This window comes from Trachurus japonicus, chromosome 14 (assembly GCF_045865225.1).
Source record: "Trachurus japonicus isolate A0001 chromosome 14, Traja_1.0".
In the NCBI taxonomy this organism is placed as follows: Eukaryota; Metazoa; Chordata; class Actinopteri; order Carangiformes; family Carangidae; genus Trachurus; species Trachurus japonicus.
In genome coordinates, this window is record NC_140920.1 from 14,930,041 (window position 1) to 14,955,645 (window position 25,605).

Below are 25,605 nucleotides of genomic sequence, written 5' to 3' on the forward strand. Positions count from 1 at the left end.
CCAGTGCAGCTATTTTGTCTTAGTCTTTTGTGTTATTCACATAAAAAGATCAAACTAAACTGCTTTAGGTTTGAACAATAATGCTATGCTGTCACTACAGATGTGCTACCTGTAGGCCAGTGGTTCCCAAACTTTTTGTGGCCAAGGCACACCAAAGGACAAGTAAAAATCTCAAGGCACACCAATTGTTCAAAATAGCCTTCATAACACGTGTTATCACTTATATCATGTAAAATATCTGTAAATGTGCATAATTATTTAATAATGCCAAATAAAATGTGACAAAGACAACTAGTCTACATTACTCACAAAATCATATTTATTAACGAAATATTTCAAAGATTAATTTGAAACTTTATCAAATTAGGCTTCATCAAAGCAGCAATACAACCATTTAAACCAGACAGGTCACAATAACCGTCCATGGTCCTACAGATTGATCAGCATTGAAACATATTGTGCGAAATATGGGGTTCTCTTTGAGGATTTTTTTTAAAGAATTGTTTGTATAGAGTTTGCCTCTGTATTATGAAATGAGCGCATACAAAGTACTGATAGTAAATTAAAAATAATTATTTTTTGTGTAGTTGTATATTGCAATAATAATGTATGGTTGTCACAAAATCCCACGGCACACCTGGACTTGCCTCACGGCACACCAGTGTGCCACGGCACACCGTTTGGGAATCACTGCTGTAGGCTATATTATGCTCAAACGAAATCAATCACACATGTGGCCCTTTCCAAGCATTTCTAGGTGATATTGTCACCTGATTTGTTTAAAATAGCCTACTATCATGATACAACAATCAAGAAGAAAAACACTCAATTTAAACAAGAAAGTCTCCAATCAATTTTTCCTCTAAGCAAAACTTTCCAAACAAATTAAAGTTAAAAGCCTCAATTCTGAAAATCAGTTTTTTCCAGGGTGAATAAAGTTTGAGAAACCTCAAAACTGATATCCACATACACTATTGTACAGACTTATTGTGCTTTCAGTTTTATCTGTTGAGCTTTTAACCAAAGCACTTTTTCAGCTTTCTATTGTTGCGACATACTTTTGTAACTGTGCTTATAACACTGATTATGTCCACTCTGAATGACACAGAAGCTTAATGTCTAGACAACAGAGGGCCTCAACAGCAAAACTCAATTTCATTCCTGTCATACACTGTGGGGAAAATGAATGTGCTACTAAAAAAAACGTTGAGTTGTGAAAACTGTACGGATCTCGTGGGCGAGCCAGTGTCAGGGGTCAGATGGGCAAAGGAGGTGAAAGTAAGAAAGAGACAAAGAGAGTTGAGTCACTTCCTCTCCAAAACGTGAGAGTGTTTACTTTCAGTCGCTGAGGAAATGACTGCATGGGCTGACAGAGAGTTCACAGGCCACTCTCGCATTTCTCTCTGCCTCTGCTACTCACCATCAGTGCATCAGAGGCTGCCAAGACACACACACACACACACACACACACACACACACACAGATTGCAGGTCACATTCATAAACAATCCCTGAGTAATACTAGTACAGAATAATAACTTTCCCTCTTAACACTGAAACCTTAGCATTACTCACTGCAGCAGACAATAATGACAAACAGAAATATACGAGGCTATTACAAAACCAGCTGTCAGACACAAGGAACTTTGTCTGTTAAACTCAGAATCTAGTATCAGCACCACGTCATAAAAAGTCTGAATTACACATCAGAGCAAAAACTCTTCTATTCAAACCTTAGCCTACTTTTGATATGAGGTGAACAGCAAAAAAAAAATTGTAGGTCACAGTCACCATAGACATTGCCTAATATATATTATCTACACACACACACACACACACACACACACACACACACACACACACACACACACACACACACACACACACACACACACACTGCCACTAGATGTCGCCCACCTTCATCTCACACGTAAACAAAACCCCGCTCCCGCTCCAGACCCCACATGTCAATCAGCAAGGTGCACGAGGTAACTTAACCCTTAGTAATAAGTAAGTAAAGGTAATTAGTAAGGGATATACAAGTATAATATATCATTATATATTAATGTATAATGTATAATAGCCTAAGTAAGATTTGTTACAACGCCATTGTCTAACCGTTAGCCAGCGTTAGCACCACTGTGATGCTAAACAGGAGTGCAGACAGTTGGAAACTATAGCAACAACAACCATAGCAACATTTGCCTACACATTCTAATCGGTAATTAAGCTAAGTGCGTTAGCTGAAACTAATAAAAACACATTTTGTCATTTTGTCATTTGACATGTAGTCCTTACTCACAAGGAGGGAAAGAGAAATCTGTTCCACATCAAAGTGGAGCCGAGGAAGCCCGGGAAAGAGTGCAGTGCACCAGTAGCAGGTAAAACTTAGCTTGATGTTTGTTTGTTTTCCACGGTCCAGCAGGAGTTGAGCTGTCGTTTCCATGGTCAGTAGCTTGTCCTCTGGTCTTTCTTTGTCAAAGGCCTACGCAGGCGAAAACAAATGTTTTTGTTGTTGTTGTTGTAAGTGGCAGAAATTAAAGACACCATGTAGCTATCTCCGCCATCTTGTAAGTGGGCGGGCCCCTTATGTTAATTAGGCAGACTGGTGAACATGCCTCCATCCCAGGTAATTTACCAAAACAAAGTACAGATAATGAGGTGTGAATTACTGTAAAGAAGAGGACTAGTGCCATTAACACTTTTTTTTTCTTGAAGTTCTGAATTTAAACTCAGAAAAAAATAGTAAACCTGTGTTAAAGGTGTGCAGAAAAGAAAATTGAATTTGAGCCCACTCTGGGTCATAAAATGAGTGTAATAACTCATCTATTAGACGATGTAGGCCAAACCTTGTGCAAAATTCTATTTTTGAGTAAATCCGGGCTGAAAGTGTGTTTGTTTTTTTCCGCATTGGATAATGCAGGCGCACGGATTATACGTCAGCCTGTACACGATTCATCAGCCACTGATATTGGATCCGTCATCCGTCATTCAAACGTCTGAGACACGCACACACACACAGAGCTCGGGCTCGCCCCAAGCTTTGAATATCCCGCCCGCTCGATAACGACCAATCAAATTCGTTTTCCTTACTCGGGTAAACTCGTGTTGCAGCTCGTGACAACTCGGCGTGACAAACAGGACAAACAGCCATTTCTGTACACCTTTAATTTAAAAAATTGCAATTTTAAAGTTTTAAGATCAGAACAATTAGACAATAAATTGAGTCCCTGTATCCAGTATTCAGCAAGTGAAGTGTATTAAATGTAGATATATTGTGCTTTAGTGTCTTCTACAGCAATTACTTCAACTTGATGTCATAAACCAATCCAAGCCTAGCATCAACTGGGTATAAGTTAGTGAGAGCAGTTTATCAAATTCCTATCAGATTAGCTATATGTAAATAAGCAGCTTCAGAAATGCTTCTGCAGCAGTACCTATAATCTTCAGGGCCAAAAAACAAAAACATTAAAGCAAATTTAGATGCAGGCAGCAATGTGGGGACCAAGCATCCCAGTGGACCATAAATGCCATGGAAATATATCATTAAGTCAGTGCATGGTTAGCATTCACAGCAAATTTCATGCTGATTAGAGATAGGACTTAGGAAGATCGTTTTGATAGGCTGTCATGGTTGAAGAGTTTGCAAATCAAAAGTCCATGTGGTAATATTGGTGAGCCTGGGTGAGATCATCTCATCTGCACCAACTTAAAGATTGAACTGTCCATGGAGCAGCAAAAAGTACACAACGAAAAACTGGTTAAAAAAAAAAAAATCTGTCATTGCCCCTCTATGCAACGTCTTCTAAGACAAATAACCAAGTCCAGTTGTGTTTGATTGAAATTTCCTTGAGATATGGTAATGAAAGCATAACTTTACACCAGTGACACCACTTTCTAAATGTACTTTCTCAGTTTTGTATAAATACCTTAAGAGACTAGGATGATTTAATGAAAAGAAATAATTACTCCACCCTGTACAGATGGTGCAGTGAAGGGATGCTTCATTGACTCAGGTGCATTGAATACATTATGCTTGTGAACCCACACATATCTTAGAGCTCAATCTCAATGCCCTAATGAGTCTGACCTTTCTTAGACGTTATGTATTCTGTGCAGTGTTAAATAAACATCAGAGAAACTGACCAACACCAGAGGAACATGCAAATTAAGATAAAACCTTGAAGATCCTGGATAGAAATCTATCTGCAATATAATTATGTACTTTATGTAATTGGAGAAAAAAATGATAAATCAGCAGAACTAAAGACTGACACTAAAAGTAACCTGATCAGCTTCTGCAAACACACCAAAAGCCTCCTGAAATAGCAGTTTGTGTATGAACACAGCTGTCATTACTTGGCACTGAGAAAAGAGTAAGGTGTTATTTGGTGCCTGTCTTTGGGCGTGTCCACATCACCAACATAGTCTACCGGTATTTAGCAACATTTCAGATGGTTGAGAAACTTTCCTTCAGGGTTAATGTGGTTTTCCTTCCCTGATACCAAGAAATGTACTGACTGGAAGTGAAGTAATAATGCTGGGATTTGACAGCTGGGGTGATCTTAAATGAGGATCTTGGAGCAAGTTGGCACACCACTGGATTATTAAACTGTTTACTTTATGTATTACATGAGATCAGTAGTAACCATGTCTGTGTTTTTTTGCTCAAAGCCCATAAACTCATTATTTCAAAGAAACCGCTCCCTTATGTCACATACTGAATAAACAGCCACAGAGAGACAAGACGTACAAACAAGGTCCTTTAATATAGTAACATTTACAGTAGGTAACAGGATGAATGTAATGTATGTAAGGGCATATATTTTGAGCACTGAAGCATAAAAAAGTAATTAATTTCACATTTAACATTGACCTTTTTAAGGAAGAAAGCTGTTTCAGTTTAAACCTACATGCAAAGCCCCTCCTTGTATGTAATAAAAAAAACAATAAATATGATTATCTGGGGTAAAGACTACCTTAGCAAACTGTATTCTGGGTATACAGAAGACATATATTTAACATTTTGAGTGCCTTGTAAAATGACTTACACTAAATGTACATAGAGATCATTATAGTAGTATACAGGGTAAATGACACCAGAAACCTACAGTATAGTTCAAATGACTGAGAAGAATTAATGCTCTGCTGTTAAACCCGATGCATCAGGAAGAACATCAGGGAGAAATGTGATAAGAGTTCATAAATTTACATTGTATGTTAGCATATTGATGGTTACGAAGCACGTTACATTAAAAAATAAGAGAAAAAAAAGTAATGGTTGCACATTTAACTTTTCCACAAATGTTAACCCTTATTAAACCGGATAAAATGGCTAAAACTATTGTATTTTATTTACAGAATCGCCCAGGGGGCATCGTTACAAGCGGAAGAACAAATATGCACATGCAAGCACCAACGTCTGTCCGCAAGTAACTGCTAGCAACTGGCTGGTAAGAAAAATATAAGTCCAGAAAAGGAAATGTTTTCTAGACGTACAGTAGCAGCTTGAATGAAAAAAAAAAAACTAAACAGAAATGGAATGCAAAGATATGGTCTGTATGAGAAAGATGAAAACAAGCTAAGAGAGACAGTAACACAGTGGTGAAACTGTTGTAATGGATGTAGCTGATGTTCTCTCTTCAAATAACCCTGTATGTCGGGAGAAAAAAAGAGGTGCTACTGATATCTTCGCACTTTGATATTCTTGACACAGATAACTTCAGCTTGAAAAAACATTGTGTTACAGATAAGGGCTGTGTAAAAGAAAAAAAAAAGAGAGATAAGACCAGGCAGAGCGGAGGTAAAGAGGAAGAGTAAAACTGGTCCATGCTTCATCAAGCTACACACCCATGAGAGTGCAAATGCAGTTAAACCTAACCAGCTATTGCAACTAAGGATTATATTTTTGTGATTTTTCTTTGAAAAAACAAGAAAATATTTCTGCAGTCATTAATTATCACCTGAAAATGGTGACACCTCTAGCATTACAGTATATTCACACATGTGCTTTGGTCTTACACAAGCATTGGGTCCTTAAAATGTGACTGCATCCACCATCAGGGGGTCAGAACTTGTTCATTTAACTATTTTAATCACCAGTTAAAAACATTAGATGACTAATGAGTCAACTAAAACAGGAGGATGAGTTCTGAGGTAGAACTGGGAAACGTTATGAGCCGGCTGCAGCGTAACAGGAGTCTGTTATTTTTCTATTTCAGTGACAGTCTTCTGACAAAAACTTTATCTTGCGGTTCAAGCTGATTGAACTGGGGAATGCCCTCATGTTGGTGTTGGATCCGTTTCTGTTGTAGATTGTGTTAGGATTCATAAATAGTAAGTAAAAGCACCAATAGCACAGACCTCAACATGAACAAGATCAAAGAGCGGAACCATAATAAAGCGATATCCTGTTTAGTCAGAAGTGGCCAATGTACATGAAGCATGAACCAGCGCTATGTACCTTTTTCTGTTTACTCTGTTTGGAGCCAAATGCTTTTATGGACTCATGACTAGAGTCCTAACAGTGTCCTGACTACTCTCAAGATAGAGGCGATCTTAACACAGCAGCAACGGCAGCAGTAGCTCAGGTGATGGTTCAAAGTGTTCAGTGGACACTTACATTTTTAAAGTGGGGAAATGAACCTTGTCCACTTGTGCCATTCGATTTCTGACATCATTGCCGGTAATGTTGTGAAACAGCAAAATGCCTGTGCCAAGAACAACCTGTGCACTAGTGCTGCTGCTAGATGGATGTCTGGTGGAAAAGGAAATTGCTGCTGACATAAAAAAACATATTTAAAGAAAAAAAAAAGATAAAACTCAAAGGCTAGGGTTATATGTAGCCTTATTCTCCACTCCTCACCCACCATGTAACACTACAGAGACACCTTATTCCGTGTCTTATGGTAAAATTACCAACCAACATTTACTATGTTAATCGTCCCCTACACACAGTCGACAACCGAGCTGTCGTCTTCCTCCGCTCCCCACTCCCCAAACCTCATCTGAGGAGACGGGGCTGCTGGGTGTAGGTTGTTTATATCATCCATGGCATCTGGGTCCGTGTCATCACTGGCGCCGATCCCCATGTGGCCGCCTTCCTCCCGGTGCGTGCGGATGTGTTTCCGCAGCGCCGCGGGCTCCTTGAAGCTGCGGCTGCAGAAGGGGCAGCAGCACGGCCTCTCTCCGGTGTGGATGAGCTGGTGGTGTTTGAGATGCTGCAGGCGGCTCAGGCGCTTCCCGCAGATGGCGCACACGTAGGGTTTCTCGCCCGTGTGCGTGCGCCTGTGCTTGCGCAAACCGTCCAAGTGGCGGAAACAGTTCCCGCACTCGGAGCAAGAGTACGGCTTCTCGCCCGTGTGTATGCGCAGGTGGGTTTTAAGAGCCCCGGACTCGCGGAAGCGCCGGCCGCAGACTCCGCACGGGTAGGGCTTCTCTCCCGTGTGGATGCGGATGTGCTTCTTCAGGCTGGAGATCAAGCGGAAGGTCTTTCCGCACTCCAAGCAATGGTGAGGCCGATCTCCAGAGGGCTCCCCCGCCGTGTCGGGGCCCGAAGGTCCCGCCGAGTCCTCCGCTCTGCCCGGCGAAACGCTGTCTCCTCTCCCAGCTCCAGAAGTCCTCGCCAACCCTTTTTGTCCATCAAGTCCTCCCTGCTGTAAGGCACTTCCAGGCCTTTGGTGGCGCAAGGGTTGAGTGAAGGAACGCTGAGAACCTCCCTCCCCGACCTGAACATAACTGAGGTCACCTACGTTGTGGGATGATCTCTCCCCGTCAGCGACTCTGCTGTCGTTACGCAGCCCAGACTCCTTCCTGGTCGGCTGACCAGAGCCTGAAGAAAGTCCCTGCTCCTCTTTAATCTCAAACCTGGGCGCTCCACCTGGTCCCTGAGACTGCCGCTCATCTGAAGACAAATTGTAAAAACATGCAGAGATGGTTAACACAGAAATGTATCAATGTGCAGATTTACAACAAGCACACACTGAGTATTTATTTACCTGGCCTGCTGGAATCGGAGCACATATGCGACGTGCTGGATGTAAAGGAGTCCAGAGCGTGGTTAGTCACAGAGCCATCTGGCTGGATGGAGAGCTGGCACATTTTGTAGTCATCTCTCGGCTCAAACCCGTGAAGCGACTCATCCACAGATCCACCCAGACCCAGGTCGACTCCGGCTCCGTTCACATTTCGTTGACTCTGGTGGTCCCGGTCCAAGCCTGAAGTGAGTGAGCCCATGGAGGACAGCGATGGGGCGAAAACTGACTGACTGATATTCTGAGTGCCTGCGTATGAGATCTGAAGCTGGTCTATGAGCTTCTGAGCACTGCACAGACACTCCTGTAAAGTCTTCAGCTCCCGCTCTGACACCTCCAGCCGCACTTTGAGCCTCTCGTTCTCCTGCTCCTTGTGCAGCAGCTCTTGTTGGGTCTCGTTGAGCACCAGCACCACTTCTCCCAGCAGAGTGTCCACTGCGGCGGACATGGCGTTTTGGATGGTCGGGGCCAGACGCGATTTCAGCGACGTTACAGTCATGTTGCCCTGCGACGCCCCGTATCCAGCCTTGTCTCCCTTCCGGTCGTAACAGGACTCTGCCCCGGTCCTGTCGGTTATGTTGATGATACTCTGTTTACGATTCCCGCTGCTGTTTGACGGAGACGAGTCCATGCTACCAGCATAGCCTGTCCTCCTGGAAGTCATGGTTTTGCTGGAGTTGGCCGACGTTTGCAGGCCAATGCTAACGTCTAATGTGCGACTAACAACAGCCCGGATTTCTTACAACCCGGGTTATTTAGGTGGCTGTTGTTGTTGCTGTTGTTTGTGTTGCTGGTCAGTGTCAACAGTTAACATCTGCCTCACTATCAGTTGGACTGTCGCCGCTGACACAATCACAGCGGTGAAGTCTCCGCTGGGCCTGGCTCTGCTCGCTAACAGCAGCCTGCTAGCTCTCAAACCAACAACACCAGCCGGTCACAAGACTTACTCGTGCAAACGCAGCGGTTGTGCAGCGGAGATGAGTTGATCGTGGCTGACTGTGTCACTCAGGTCCTTTCATTAATGCTCAAAGACATTGGTACCACGGCCCTCAACGACGACTCACCCATTTCTGGCCACTGTCTACAGGACCGTTACTGTACTGCACACCGAGGCCTGTCGCACTGAAATTACGTCAGCAGAGCTGCGATCATTGGGTGTAGTCTGCCCTGGATATTGACTTGAAGGATTTCAAGAGGCCATTTATTTGCTGTTATAGACTGTAAAAAGAAGGTTATAACCTTATCACACCTTATCCTAACCTGAGCAAGAAAACATTGCCCACTCTCCTGTTTTAAATGTCTATTTTAAATGCCCTTTCCCCTTTTAATTAAAATAGCCCCTGTGTAATAAGCCAGTTTTGATACATTTCACTCCTGTAGTCTGTAATAAAAACATTATTGGATTGTTTTAAAGCAGAAGTAAGCGATCCGGTCGTTTTGGGTAACTTCTTGTCAGCCGACGGAGTTAGCAGCCCCCGCCCTCGTCATGGATCTATTGGTCCTCGTCCCTACGTCACCACATTCACATGCATCCCTTGGCTGCACACACAGCCCTTCATGCTATTCTCTCTCCTCATTGGATAAAGCTTGTAGGATACAAGGAAGTATATAAGAAGTTTTCTCCTCGGCTTACAGCAGAACAGAGTGACTGACAGACCCATGTTTCGGACCAAACACTCTATGTAAGTGATTGCCGTCGGAAGATAACTATTAAAGACTTACATTAACACAAAAATTCCACTTAGTTCTGGTTTAAAGTAGCACTATCGCAAATTCCAATTCTTTGTTCGGCCTCTAGATGGGGCCAGTGGTGCAGCGTATCAGATATAAACATTCTCGTCCTCTTTACATAGTGTGCCGTTCAGGAGGTGGGGCTAAATGCTGGGCCGGCTTGTCTCTAAACAGAAAGGAATTCTGCATTTGCTCCACATGCACTACACCATTGGCTATATTTTGTGTACAGATAGTTATGGCTCCCCTGGCCCTATTTATTGCATATTTCAGTTTTTTAAAAATATATTATTGCTATTACTGCTGTATTTGCGATAGTGCTACTTTAATGACAAAAAATACTCTGTACATCTATTTTTCAGACAGGTGCGTAGGAAAGTGACAAGCAGATCCAAAACTGTATATAAACTGCTGGAGTTTATAACAGTTTTGGATCTGTATTGTTTTAATGAAATTCTAACTAAATGTGATTTATAATACCACAATCACCCACTAAACCTGGACTGACCTCTCAGACTGAAAACAAAGCTTGCTCTTGAACCATTATTCTGGACTTGTGGTTTATATTTGGATAAGAAAAATGGTAATGAATGAAAGATTTTTATCAATTAATGAAGACTAAATTATCATGTCTTTCATCCACTGAAAAGTTGTTCAGATTACACAGTGCCCCTCCAAAACCCAATCCTCTCATAACCTCTAATGATTTATATAATATGCCCTTTTGAGGATAAGTTTAGGCTTTTGTTGCATCTCTAATGCAAATGACCTTTAGTGACAGTTTGGAGAACACCTTGTAGTTATCTGTACCTGTAGTTACTTTCTTGTATGTATCAAAGAGCTAGGAGTTCAGTGCATGCACAAGTCTAATATGTTTCTCAGCCTGTAAGTCAAAAGTCAGGGTGAAAACAGCTTCTTTCTTTGCGGTAGTGCAGCAGCCATTTGGGGAGAAAAGTGGAAGTTTGCCTTTTACAGTTGAACATTACCCACCTGCAGGTCAGAAATGTAATGCTGTTGCAGGTCACCGGCCTCTGAGTGGGGTTTACTGCAAACTCTGGATCTGTGTTTGCTCCACACTGACAGTCTGTTTGGGACTGTGCGGTGAAAGCAGAGTGCTGTGGGTCAAACCAAACATGTCATGAACTTTCTGATGGTTCGCAGATGACCCTCTCATTGCAGCGCAAACCATCATGCACACCAATTAAGCCTAATACCATCCACACCCAGTGAGATAACTGTAGTCCCAGCTGAGCTCAATACACCCATAGTTTGTTTTTTTTTGTCTAGGGCTGCTTCTTGTTACACTGTCGGCTCTAGGAGGCACTGTAGGCTTCTTTAGTAATGAATGATGCTGAGGTCAGGCAATAAGCCCAACATTTAGACTAATCATTCCTCGTTAGTATGGCTCCTCGCAAACATTAAACGATTGAGCACATAATCAATTTAAATTAATGGGGTTCAAATCACATGATTACTGGTTGTTTCAGAAAGATGAGGTGAAACTCTGAATAGACCAGGCTCATTATTATTGAAATTGTGTGTTATTCTTATTCCTGATTCTGAATCAGTAACTGGGGCTGGATGTCTGGAAGTTTCAAAGATGAGCAAAATAAAGTAAAACCGTGTTGATTTCACTGTTGTCTCCGTCACAGGGTTGTTGGGCCCAAAGCTGAGACCTCAAGTAATCATTGTGTTGTCACTGGCTGTTTAAATATCATAGCTGATCATTTTGTTAAAATAAATAAATATTAGTCACCATGCTTTGCAGCATATGTTGGGTATAAAAAACACTCAATATGAAATTTCTCCTGCAGAACCATGTGATATTAATTTTGGCTGCTTCTATTTTATTTATGAAAATAATTTATTTCTTATGGCGTGGTGGTATGATCAGGAAAACACACCCATCCCACTAACAGTTACCATCTGTTTGAATATGTGAAATTTCTAGTGAAATATGACTTTCTCAATTACTTTTACTTACTGGTAGCCTGCATTCATTTGTGGTTAAGATTGTTCACCATATTTAGTCCTATTCAACATGTTTGTGTCTCAGTTTCCTGAAATTCACTCACTGTGCCAGAACTGAACAGGTAGAGTTATTTTAACCTAAACACAAATTACTATGAAGTAAGGCAAGATTAGCAACATATTTCCCTCTATTAGATTTTGACATAATTAACACAAACCATATTAAACAACATGGCATTACCTATAGACATAGATGTAAATATGCATCTCCTTCACACTTACTGTACACACCCACACTCCCTCTTATGTAGTTAGATCCACACACTCACCCGCAGATAGAGGAAGAAGGAAAAAAACAGCTGATGATAAATATGTGATAATGAAAGAAGTGAAGATGGGCCTGACGGAAACAAATATTTTGACATTACATCACATTATTGCAGCAGGACTATGAGACACCAGATAAAACTTCCATGACCTGTTGTTGCTCAATCGGAGCCGGCTAAGATAACTTTATTGGTTTTGTGAATTTTTGTGGCACAAGACAATGCGAGCACCTTTTGGTCACTTTTTCTGCCGCCTTGGCTCAAAAGCTGAGTGGATATGTGACGATACAGCCACAAACTTGCTTTTGCTAAGTAAACAAAACATCTTGTTCAGTCCCTCTCTTCCCCAGATACTGGGAGCACTGGGAGGCTGGAGTTTAATTATTGCCATGTTGTTGCCATGCCCTCTGTGTCTCAAATAATTGGCCACCACTTGTTATCTTCTCTTTAAGAAAAAACAAACTTCATTTTTACTTTTTTGAAGAAAAGGTATGAGCGTGATGATATCGTACACCTCAGATCAGTCCCAGAACAAGTTCAGTCAGGCTGATTTCCAGTCTTCCGTGGGACAGCTGGGCAACAGATTGAGTCCTTTCAGTTTTTTCTCAAGTGCTTTCACGTTAAGTCATGGATTCTATTTAGTTGAGAGGTTGGCAGCAAAGAGGTGAACATGTCATATGTGGTCACAAACACATGTCAGGAATTGCAAATTCCACAGAACCAAAAAGAAGTCCCAACCTTATTCAGTCTATCCTCAGCCCTAAAAGGAAAAAAACTGCTCATCAACAGGAAAGGAATGCAGCATGTTAATTTGACGAGAAATTAGACAGAGGTGAGGTAACTAATCACAGACTGTACAGTGATGCCACTAATAGCATGCACACTCATCCAGTTACTCACATTACTAAAGCATTTAGAAAGAGGGAGGGTGGAGCTGGTGCACATGGGCCCGGAATAAGGGAGAGGGGGATTGTGGGAGGGCAGAAAGAAGGAGGTGATTGTTGGGGAGAGGGAAAACATATAAAGAGAGAGAGAGCAAGTGGAGGAGAAAGACGAGGTGAAAGGAGCTCCCGCACATTTTGATAAAGATTACAAACTTTTGGACGCAACAGGTAAGCGCTCGTCTTTTACTCTTGTTACATATTTTGAGTCTTTACCCAAAAGAAAACAGAGTTAAGGGAGAGGTGGGAGTGTGAGCTATGGAAAGAAAGAGCACGGTGTTCATCAGTATTCAGTGGTGGCTCCTGCTCTGCTTTTCATGCAGTTTAACACAGACTTGTGTCAGGAATTTTTTTCTTTTTTTTTGAATGGGCTTCATTGTTACCCCTCTATGCTTGTTCAGCACAGGGCATATCTCTGGCATGTTAGAGTGGATTTCTGTGCCACATGTAGCCCTAATGTAACTTTATCCGGCTGAGTGAGCTGCACTCAGCCTTGGGTGTGTAAGCATTTTTTGGACCTGTTGTGCAATACCGTCTGGAATGCTGAATTAGTGTGAAGTGAAGTCCCCCCAAATCTTAACAAGTGAGGATTATCATGTGCGGCCCGGTAAACAAGACTATAAATCGCTGACAAACATGTCACAAAATAATATATTACAACTAATTAAGTGTCCACATTTTTTTCATACGTAAGGGAATTTTTTTATTCCTTGGCATGAAACTGATTTCCCAGCACGCTGAATTTTTCTCTCTATGATTTCCAGATAGTACAATGGCTGCCAACAGAGTCCTTCCTTTTCCCCTGGTGATCATCTGCCTGCTTCTCATCAGAGGTTACTCTTCCCTGCCAACAACCTCAGGACTGACAGAGAAACCTCAGAGCCCAAATGGGTCTTCAACCAAGGGCCCTTTGTTTGACGATTACAGTGACGAGGACACAGTCACTCCTATCGCACCCATCGGTGTGTCTCAACATGGAGGGACTCCTCAAAAGTGCAACTACGATCCCTGTCATGAGGGTCAGATCTCCTGTGCCGCGCTGGCAGCCAAACACAACTGCTTGTGTCGAGGATCCACTTTACATACTCAGCGTCCAGAGGCTCCCACCCTGAAATCTGTGGCCTGGAACGGGTCTCAGGTTGTGATTACGTGGTGTGCACCTAATTCATTTGTCAGATCTTATCGGGTGACAGTGGGGGGACAAGAGCAGCAGACATTCGAAAATGACAAAAGGAGCGGCGCGGTGGGCGACATAGACCACCTTGCGAAAGTTTGCGTGCTCGCAGTGAATGAGAAAGGACCCAGCGACGGGTCGTGTTTGATGTATCATCCCAGAGACACTAGTGTGGCTCTGAAAGCAGGACTGATCGGGGGAGCACTGGGCTTCCTGTTGCTCGTCTTGTTGGCCGTGCTGCTCTGGAGGCACCAGAGGCAAAGGAAACAGGAGGCCAGCATCTCCATGCAAGACACAGCTGGGGCACAGTGAACACAAAACAGAGGCAGACTGGACGCTGGGCGAGATAAGACTCTGTCCCATGAGACTTTTCAGTGGTATTGCAGTTAATTAACTTTGACTCCCATTTAATATGTGTGGTTTTTCGCCTACACAAAGAGGCTTTCTGAAAGCACAGAAGGACGCAGGTTTCATCATCTCACATAAATAGTATATATCTGGTTGGTTATGTTAACGGAAATAGATTCTATTTTGATACTCCCTCAGTGGTGATTTGAAAGCCAGCCGCAGAAAATATTACATTCATCAGCTTTGTTTTCTGAAATCTATAGCCTACCCACGAGATAAATGATAAGAATGTTCAGTTAAGTCAGATAATGCGAATTTGGGCTTTTTTTCTTTTTCTTTCTCTCTCTTTTTGTTTTTGCATTTCAAAACGTAGCTGTGTGGTTGACAGCTGTGAATCATCAGGTAGCAAGTAGCTCATGCGAGTAGCTGCTTTACTGTATATCTCCAAAACAGCAGCTTTTTATGAGCTGAGAAAATTGCCTTTTTTATCTTTGTGTCAAATTCCTTTTTTCTAAGTGTAAGTGTTTTGTTGTTGCTGTTTTTTTTTTTTTTTACTTTTCTCCGTCCGAATCATTGGGAGTTTTTCTGGTTTCCTTTGAACCAAATGAACTGATCAGATGATATAAATCAAACACAACTGATAAAACACTGAGACTTTTTAAATGTTTCAGTCGAACAAAGCACAATTGCAGTGGCAGATTGATACCAGAGACAGTAGCTGATTGATATGATAACATGGACATGGTTCTGTTTGTGGTCATGTTAGAATAATTTTGTTAGGGCTAAGTGGCATTTGTTAACATGTACTGTGTATAGATTTATATATTTTACATTTATTTTATGGTAGCATAGTGTGCAGTTCCTTTGGGTCTCTCTGTGAGAGTCCCTCATGTTATGTATTTAATTAAAGATTGTGTGGACCAATTATGGTTTTAAGTGAAAGTAAATGATGTGCTGTGTTTTGTACTGTATTTATTATCACTACTTGGCTTGTTGCCTGTGACCTTTTGGCCGTGTTAAGAATTTGATTCTTTGGTTTCCTTTGACTCGTGTTTGCAGAGACAGACCCTAAAGTTGAAGCTGTTCAAACTGGAGCTGCTGTACATGACATTTCTGACTGTTTTACTCGAGTAAAACATTGCCTTCGTTGCTGCTGCACCCATGTGTCACAATGTGTAGTCATTCTGGATTGGGTGTGTTTTTCCGTCATGTCTTATTGTCGGAAGTTATTTCAGCACGCTGGATGAGCACCAGTGTTCAGTGCTGTTTTTCCAGCTGTCACAAAATAAAACCTTCAGAGGATGTGTATGTCGTGAGGTTTGTCTCCAGCTGAGACTTCCTGTCTTCTAGCACTGGGCTGATGAGAAGCTTCAGGCTTTTTTTTTTCTTCTTTCTTTTCGATTAGAAAAAGAAGAAAGTCCAATATTTAAATCCTCCCAATTTATCTCATGTTCGAGCCCCCATCTGCATGTCTTCCAGCCATGTTATAATTCCTTTTTGCTCTGGTTGCTGCCATGCGGTTTGTTCCACTGCTTCTGGCGTCTCTCTTATTCCTACTGCACTGCACAACTTACACCACACAGAGCTGCATGGAAGTCATCTAACATGTAATTTGGAGACACAACAGAGTGTTCGTTTGTGCTGCTGAAATGGCCCGAAGATGTTGCTTTTATGACACACACTCAGCCTGAGTGCAGCCACTCTCAAACCGGCAGTGAAAGAATGGGCCACCATGAGGAGAAATACAAAACATGGGTGTGTAAGATCATGTGGGCGAGCGCAGCTTCTTTATAAACAGACCAAGATGTAATGTTCTTGAAGGAAATGCAGAGTAGCTTTAATTAAAACCACAAACAGTGACAGAGCAGCGCTGCAGTGGTGATAGCAGCAGAGCAGAACAACATGTTACTCAGAGGAAGAAAAACAGACAAATCTTATTTCAACACTGATTTTTTTAAACTTTTTTTTCAATAAACTATTTTAAAGAAGTATTTACTGTTTGTTTTTAATTTTTCTAACACAGCCTACGTGTAGAAATTAACGGCATTAGCCTACAGGGCTCAAAAGTTCTCAATAATCGAACTAGTTTCCAGTCATACAGCTAAAATTAGGTAGTTGGGTGGATCCAGCTGTTTCTGAGTTTTGAGGCATAAACAGCCAAGAAATCTGAAATTAGATCAACCTCAAAAGGGATTTAACAAACCTGGCAAGACAATTTGGAGGGGAACTCCCAAATAGTTTTGAAATACCGATATTTTCATTTTAAGATCATATTTTATTTAATATCACTTTAAAAATGTTGCCACATATCTGGGAATACCACATACAGTATCATCTGCATGGCCTAACAAATTTCCGAATATTTTGTATCATTATATTGGACGTGAAAGCACAGAAAATGTGCCTTTACTCTGTGTGTCATAATCAAAAGTGACAGATAATTTGACACTTTGAACTTAAGTTGATGGTATTTCTCCACGTGACTTTGTTTTCATGCAGCAACATCTGGAATCAGCCACATGAAACTGCTAAAGGTTAAACACCATGAGAAACATGAGGGAAAAACAACCTTTAAATCAAGATTTCAAGACTGAATTACTTTTACATGACTAAATTAATTCAATGCTTGATTTTCGACGTATTCAGTTGAATTCAATGAAGTGTGGCTTTTATTTGCCTCCATACACTGGTGATGTCTCTTATATTTATTTAATCATTTATTAAAACTCAGATTTATTTTGTATGGACAACTTGAAACGTGAATCTATTAGCAAAACATTTAAAATATCATATAATAACTTTAATGGTGTATTAAAAAATATATAAATTGATATAAAAGCAAACCAGCTGAACATACAGTATAACACAGGAGATTCACAGACTCCTATCATTACATAATGATGACGTTTTTTGCTGAGATATTTTATGCTGAATGATTTTTTTTATTTCATTAGTTTTACTGTGAAAAAAAGTCCTTGTTTTTTTTTTTTTTTTTTTAAAGTTGGACAACACAGGGAGCCTCTGAAAGAAACATCTGGAAGAAGAGACAGAGAAAGCGAAAGAAAAATCTATACCATTACTTTTTCTTTTCCGTTGCAAACTTCTGGTGAACAGTTTGGCTATGTGACATACACCTCTTATGACGCTGGTTTTGGTTACACTTTGTGGCCAATGTTGCAACAAGGTCAGCGTCAAGGATGTGTACACTTCTGTGATGTCCAAGAGGAGTCATGTTGAATCACAGCCATCTCACTCACTCAGTGGTCCAGTGACTCATGGTGCTTCTCTGGTAGAGACCTGAAGAACAGTGAATCAGTGCTGGGTTTTCTCTGCCGGCCTCTACCTGCCGCCGACTCCCCCAGCCCCAGCTGTAGTTCATCTGTTACTGTGCCTGTGTGACTAACAGTCATTATAATCAGCTCATGTGTACCCTGTGCACAGATGCCTGACATGTTTTTGTTCATCTAAACATGAAGTTTTGGATTTTTCCCGCAGGTGTTGCATTATGTTATATGGCTGCCGATGATTAAACAGACAGAGTTAGAAGGACTGACTCAGATTATTAGCTCAACTATGTATGAAAATGTCACGTAGGCCCTGGAGCAGACGTGACATTTTCACTTTCATTTCATGTGAAATAATCCCAGATTTTTATCAGTCGCTTTTTAGCATCAAATACAGTTTTTACAGAGACAAAGGTATTCTATTGAGGTAGATGTCTGTGAATTTAACAGTGATATATTTCATTATTCTTTAAAATGACCTTTTACAGGACTCTTAAACTGTCTTCAGACTTGGGAAAAGACAGTCGCCTTATTGCTGTTTGTTGGTCACATTCAGTCCTGAAGAAGCGTGACTCCACTAAAGGGCAGAGAAGGATGTTAGCACACAACAGAAACACAATCACAACAATAATTATGGCTACAAAGCTGGATCACATTAGGCTCAGAGGCAATTAGAGGCATTTTCTGGCTGACGAATGGCGCTTTGAAATGTGAGGTTTTCAAAGCAACGTGAGACAAAAACAGATCTTCAAAGAGTCTCAGTCACCTGTTCCCCAACACTGCAGGTGCACCAGTCCACACTGCAAAATCATTAGAGCTGTGAGAGAAGTATTTACTGTAAATACTTTACTTTCAGCTGTTCTAATCAGTATTTTATATCAACAGTGGGTCTGTGTGTAATTAGAGCTGTTGTACAAACTGACCAACTTGTCACTCGACTCTCTGTGGAGCATTTTAGTGTCTATCAGCTTTGTTTTGGTCTGTACACCTTCAACTTAACTGTTTTGGGTTGATTTTGTATTTTCTCAAGATAATACAAGAATTAAACAATAATAATGATGATAATTAGCATTCTTTCTCTTTTTTATGAATATAAAATGGTAAAAAGAAGAAAAGAAAAACTAATATTCAATTACAGGTCCAGTTTTAAAAATTTCCTTATAGTATCTGCAAAAAGTGCTCGGTGTCAAAAGTATAATCAATCAATCAATCAATACGTTTATTTGTCATCAAGGGGGCGATTCATTTTCAGAAGCAGGAGCACACGAGACAAAATATACAAAGCACATGGCATAATAAATTACAATACAATACAGATGGCAATACAGACCCAAGATAAGTTAGGAGGGAAGGCTGTTTCACCCTGACTACCTTTTCCTCATGGCATTTAAAAGAAGAACAGCAGAAGGTACAAAGGAGTGTTTATATCTGTTTGTCTTTGCAAATGGGAGTCTAAGGAGTGAACCTGATGGTAAGAACTGAAACTGTTTATGTAAGGGATGAGAGCAGTCGGACAAGATGGAGCTTGCTTTCTTAATCAGCTGTTTGTTGTAGAGTTCTTGTAAAGGTTGTTGTGCAGAACCAATGAGCAAGTTTAAAAGGTTAAAAACTTAAAATAGCAGACGTAAAAAGACAAAACTCTGACAGACAAGACAGACATGCTTCCCACTGCTGCCGGTCGCTGCGTAGCGCATGCGCCGTCGCCTCGTCTGCCTAATTACCGATAAGTCAAAGGAGCCTGCCAGTTGTATAATGGAGTAAGGCAGCAATTTAATACAGTGAGTTGACATGGAGGTCGTCATGGCTACTGTTGTATTTTGGAGGAATTGTAAGTTTGGTTTGTGAAATATGAATCTGCAAAGTAAACTGTTGTAAATAGATAAAGTAGAACAAAAATCACAATACTCCTCTGAAGAAGGAGCGTAAAATGAAAATGATCATGTAAATTCCATATGACAAACTGTACTTGCACATCAATAAAAATATACACTACTGAGAACATTTGACACAAAAACTGGAACAATAAAGATGAAGAACTGTTAAAGTCGACACTGAATATATAAGAATATAAATACTATTAATGTTTACAGTAAAGAAGTGGTTTGACCTACTTTGAGCCTCTTTTCTCGCAGCTCTCACAGCATTTGCATGTTTGAATTATTGCGTTTACATTTATGTTCTGTGTTATGACTTCACTGTACTAGGAGTGAATATTTCATGTCTGGAGAGAACCGTGGCCCTGTTTTACTGAGTGAGTTTTCGAGGCAGTGGCTTGTATAGCTGAGGTTTTAAGAGGCTTTAATGCAATGAAAGTAATTGTAGGTTGTAATATTACGTTCATCTCATAATATTATACGTGCACATATTCAAAACCGTCATTCATTTTCAGGCAATTAATTATTCATGAAAAATTAATTTGCATTTGGCACAGGGAAAATAAATGTTATTTTTTTTATCATTAGTATTCCACCAGCAGGGGCACTAATGGCTGCTTTCTCTGCCCACTGGGGTCAGCTTTTACAGGGCATAAAATGTTCAAAGTAGGTCAGGCATCCATCAGCGCCCATTATTGGAGCTAAACCATCCTCGACTCCCAGCCAAGAAATCTGAACACAAACTGGTTTGATTCACACGTAGAAAGGTTTTCTTTATTCAGTCCTCTTAGCTTTTTGTCAACCGCACAATGAATTAAAAACAAAGGCGAATGAAAAGGTGTCAATCAGGGAAGTAAATGCAAAATGAGTCGGTAGTCATTCAGCATAAAAAAACTGCTTTTTTGCAGGAGGAACATGCTGGGGCCTTCGTCAGAGGAGACTCTGGGTCTATGTGGGTGGTGGTGGAAACTGATTCCCCCCCTACCGAACACCCCCTACCTCCAACCCCCCCACAGGCATCTAATCCTGTTTACTCCTGTTATTTCTTAGACTGTGTCTGCTTTGGCACAAACCAGAACTCTGAAAATAAAAAGATTAACTTCTGTGTCTGAGTGTAACTCCGATGTTACTGGAAGGATGATCGGGGGGGTTTATGGAAATGCAGCAAGGCGTATGTTAGATTACATTTTCCTCTCTTGGCATCAGCGCAGATGAAAAAACAACGAGTGCGATATCTTTCATCATCCAGGCATCTTTTCAAAGCGTGCTCGGTGTGACTGAGAGCTGCTGCTATTTGTTTTCACATGCAGGGACCACTAGAGGTCATTATTGCAGAGAGCACCGGAGGAATCAAAGCCACCTCTGGCATGGACTCAGTGATAATGTAGTGGAAATGGATGAAAATGAGTTTGCAGAAGTGATCAGCCTATGCCACAGTTCTTAGGCTACACCACAGCAGAGAGGAAGAGTTTGTGTTTGAGTGGGTGGCTAAATGTTTTTACCTCCTCACGCTGCTTCTTTTTTCTCAAAGAAATGCTTATTCTCTGCGACAGGCAGGTCAGCGCTCTGCTCTCAACTCCCCAGGATAACTCAGCAAGCTTTTCATAAAGGAGAGGAGGTGAAATTCCTGAAATTTAAAAAGAAAAATAATTATTAGGCTATTATTTCCCCATTTCCTTGTATGAAGAGCTAAAAATGGTGTAACCATGGCAACCTGACATTGCATAGGACAAGAGCTGAGGAGGTTGAACCTGAGCTCAGCTTGGAGGGAAGAGTTATCAATCACTTTGGCATCAGAGCTGTCAAACACACATTGACCTGCAGCTGTGACAACGTCCAACAACAAGCACCAGATTATAACTCATCATCTTTCAGCCACAACGAGATGAGTCAACTGAAATGATAAGATTAACTTTGCTTTGCTTTCAATAAAAGATGTCTCTTATTTTTTTGTGCAACAAATGAAACTGAAGAAAATGATAAACGAGTTTCATTTTTGCATCAACAAACAAGGGAAAGGGAATTAATTTACAATAGAAAAATACAGAGAAAAACAAACCTGCAAAAAAAAAAAAAAGTAATTCAAAGGCCTGATAGGAAGGAAGGAATTGGATACGGACTATGACAGCACACACTGACAGATATCATGATAACTATGTGATGTGCATCCGTTGAATTTAAGGCTGTGTCCTGTAATTTCATCATAATCTTTAATACCTTGTTCATATTTCAAACAGGATCTCTCAAATCTGATGCATTTCAATATATCACAACATGTTTCTATTGAAATCACTGCACCGATCTGTGCTCATTCAGAAATGTTCCTCCAATTTTATTTTTGTAAATAATGTCATCTTGTAAAACCAGCTGGTTGCATATAGGAAAGAAAAAAATATTTGCACAGTTTTAGAGAAGCATGTGTCAGTGTTGTTTGTGTGCTTCTAAATGTTTGACCACTGGTTTGTTGTGGCTCAGTTTGTTAAAGGCTTCGGCTCCGGCTCAGGTGCCGCCTGCTAAATCTTTGAGAGCAGAGGAAACCTGCAGGGACGTTCAGCTGGAGCTGGAGCTGTATTTAACCATGTGAGGTTAAGTAGTTTTCTCCCAGAGCAGCTGCACTGTTCCAGTTCCTCGCTCCCCTCAGCTGATCCGGAGGAAGTGGCTCTTAATTCACTTTATAAAATAACACGGTGTTCGTCGTTGCCTCAAAGGAGAATCTCACAGTTTCAATTTGACAGTGTGAACAGCACAGCTCTGCCCTCGCGCTCCCCCAATTTATATTCTTTGACTGCATTTTCCTTTTCATTGTCAAGGGGGCACTGGAGCATATCCCAGAATGCATTGGGTGGAAGGATGGGAGACACCTTGGACAGGCTGTCAGTCTGTCATCAAGTCTCCTGGAAACGTGCATGAAAAACCGGATGCGGACGAAGAAAAGTAAAAGAAGTCAGTCTTTACTACAAGAACTTTGAAATACAAGATGCAAAAGACACGGTTTGTGCACATCAATTAGCCTTAGTGTGTGTGTGTGTGTGTGTGTGTGTGTGTGTGTTCTTGTACATGCTACGTTGTGAGGACCGGAACAAGTTTTTAACCAACAGAGTGAGGACATCTTTGGGAAGTGAGGACGTTTTGGCCGGTCCTCACTTTTTCCAAGGGCTGTTTGAGGGTTAAGACGTTAGGTTATAATTAGGTTTAAATTAGGTTTAGAGTAATGGTTAAGTTTAGGCATTTGTTTTGGATGGTTAAGGTTAGGGTAAGGGGCTAGGGAATACATTATGTCAATGACATGTCCTCACAAAGATAGATTTACAAGGATGTGTGTGTGTGTGTGTGTGAGCTCACATGCATAGAGTATCAGTAGATCATGAGATAGGCTACTGGGGCATAAACTCAAATCTCACACTAATACATGGCCAGATGTTGAACAAAAACAAATCCAAAATGACCCCTCCCACCTCTGCTATTATTTAAAAAATAAATAAATAAAAACAGCACAGACTAGAGCCGAGGCAGGAACAAGCACTGGAACAAGAGATGAATTAGGGACAGATAATTCAGGACACAGTCACGGGGGAGAGAGAGCTCGAGAGGAGAGCAAGGACTTGACCTTTTCTGAATATTCATGACAAGAGAGAAAAGAGATGTAAACTTCATCCGAGAGCAGCTCAGACCTCGGCGGAGTCTAATAACGGAAGGCGTCAGTGAAGTGCAAAAAAAAATAAATACATCTTGCAGGAGTAACATCAGGATGCGTTGGCAGTGTGCCAGTCAGAGGGATCAATAGCCATTAACACCATCATCTCTGCAGTCAGAGGACAGCAGGGATCTGGGGCTCTGCAGAGCATTTCATCATGACGAGAGGCGAATTGGAGCTTTAGTTACAGTAAGAGCATCCCCTCTCTTCTCTTCCTGGCTGCTGAGAGCGATGCTTTCTGACTGACAATGTCATCAGTGTGCCGTGTATGTAAACACATCCAGCAGCCCGGAGAATCTAGGTCATTTTCTGGCTGGGATGAGATGAGAGAGGAGGAGCCGTCTGGAGATGCACGGAGCCACAAAATGTGTGTGCTGCTGTGTTCATGCGTCAAGGAGTCGGAGGGGGGGGGGGGGCTGTAATCCACACGCACCTCTGTTTATCTGCTTCATGAATCAAGCGAACATGCCTCTAGTGGTGATGAAATCCGCTGAGAAACACAGGTAGTGGAGCAGAGGGAGAGGAGGGAGGAGGGAGGGAAAGAGGGAGGGAGGAGGGAGGGGAGTGGTGAAGCAAGCTTGTAATTTCTTGCTCCAGTTCTCTTTGCTTTAGCACTGAGGACACATTGTTCATTAAAAACCCAGAGCCTTCAGTCTTCAGCGTACACAAAGCTCTGTATCATGTAATATTGACACTGGCTTGCTTAAACACCAGGAAGCAATGCAACCATGTGGCAGGAATTACACACAGGATCTGGAACATCATGTGCTGCAGAGATTGTGGATATGCTGAGGGTGAATTTTTTTTTTTTTTTTTTTTTTTTTCCCCCAGTCATGTCATTTCAAATCTGTCCTTAAAGAGCACTGCGCCGTCCAAAAAGATTTCTCTTGAAGGCCATTAAAGTGTCAGAGCATGTAACTCTCAAATCCATTTAAAAATCAATTAATGCTTTAAAATATGTCGGAGAACAGCAGAGTGCTTTTGTAAAAAAAAAAAAAAAAGCTCAGACTGTCCTCCATCTGGAACAATGAGATGTAGAGGGCTGGGCAACACACTGTAGATTAAAAGCCCTCAGCATGATGTGAGTAATTTTGGACTGTGATATGGAAATAATATAATATATATGATGGGATGTAGTAATTTACACTTACTAATGAGCTCCAAGTGGAACTGAGGCTTGTGTGAATGTCACTGGTTTGACAGGTGTTTGGTAAAAAGAAAAAAAAACAGAGTGATGGATGTAAAGAATGAAAAAATGGAGGATAAAAGGTTTTACAGTTCATAATCTGGGGGAAATGAATGTCACAGCACTTCACTACAAGAAGAAAAACAAAAACAATCACAGAGGCTTTGGGAGAAAAGTCCAAATCAACAAAGACCATAAATGTCTGGGAAAAACAAAACAATCATCCGTCCAATGTTGTTTAGGATATTTCAGTCTGAACAACCAGTCAACATGACCGACCTCGGCGCTGTGCAGCTGCCATGGCTTAAAAAAAATAAAATAATAAAACAAAATCCAATATTGCCTTGAAGCACTTCTGCCTCCATTTGCAAATCAGGCTGCAATAGGTCTGATACATGCAGATATTTTAAAAGAGGTAAATGCAGCAGTGGAAATCAGTATGGAAAAATCTGACAGCTGTCAAATTTATCCTCGCCCACTCCTAATGAGGCCTTTTATTGAGCAAAGCACCAAACTGAAACATTTTAATTATGCAACGCCAACAAAGAAGCATGTTGAGGAGCCCTTTTATTCTAAGATTTTATTTTTTGTAGTTTTACTAGATGGTTGAGATCTGTTGGCCTTTTCTGAGATGTTTGGGGAAAATCAATCAATATGCTTCTCAGAAATGACAACAGGCGACATATTTTCCATCTCTTGTCAGACTGCAGCTGTTCTCCCTGCTCATCCTGAGGTCACTGTTATGGTTGTGGGTTTGATTTATACACAGCAACACCCCGGTCCTCCCTTTCGCCTCTTCTTGCCTCCACATCCGGGTTAATACGGAGGGTAGACGGTTCCCGTGTGTATGATTTACAGTCAGTGAGATCTCCAGGAGAAGGAGGCACTAAATCCCTAACCTTTCACCGTCTTCTGTAATGTTACACCTTCGCCAGCAGCCGAGCCCGTCACAGTTTTTCCTCTTCTGTCCATTCAGTCATTTTCCATTATAGGATTACACCCTGCCCGTTTTTTAAATTTGGAAGAATGATTCAAATTGCTGCA

General features: G+C 41.2%; 2 protein-coding genes across 2 annotated transcripts in view; one reads left to right on the forward strand and one right to left on the reverse strand.

Moving 5' to 3' along the window:
- LOC146974478 (leucine-rich repeat neuronal protein 4) overlaps window positions 1–14,713 on the forward strand; it is a 236,219-nt gene extending 221,506 nt beyond the window's left edge. The window contains exons 2-3 of the mRNA XM_085797934.1: window positions 13,118–13,172; window positions 13,766–14,713. Coding sequence (XP_085654060.1) covers window positions 13,774–14,487 — 714 coding nt within the window. The 5' untranslated portion in view covers window positions 13,118–13,172; window positions 13,766–13,773 and the 3' untranslated portion in view covers window positions 14,488–14,713. The remainder of the gene's footprint in view (window positions 1–13,117; window positions 13,173–13,765) is intronic.
- On the reverse strand, window positions 6,786–9,156 carry LOC146974490 (uncharacterized). Its single transcript, XM_085797897.1, has 2 exons — window positions 7,997–9,156; window positions 6,786–7,902 (listed from the first exon to the last, which is right to left on the reverse strand). Exons 1-2 carry the CDS (start codon window positions 8,694–8,696, stop codon window positions 6,947–6,949), a joined length of 1,656 nt encoding a protein of 551 aa, XP_085654023.1. The 5' UTR covers window positions 8,697–9,156; the 3' UTR covers window positions 6,786–6,946.
- Window positions 14,714–25,605: the final 10,892 nt, after the last annotated feature.

What these genes read in the sequence shown, in the direction of transcription:
- LOC146974490 (XM_085797897.1), bottom strand. Translation starts at nt 8,696, where the DNA reads ATGACTTCCAGGAGGACAGGCTATGCTGGTAGCATGGACTCGTCTCCG. An exon ending in CTCCGATTCCAGCAGGCCAG is followed by an intron (nt 7,903 to 7,996) that starts GTAAATAAATAC and finishes ATTTGTCTTCAG; the next exon opens with ATGAGCGGCAGTCTCAGGGA.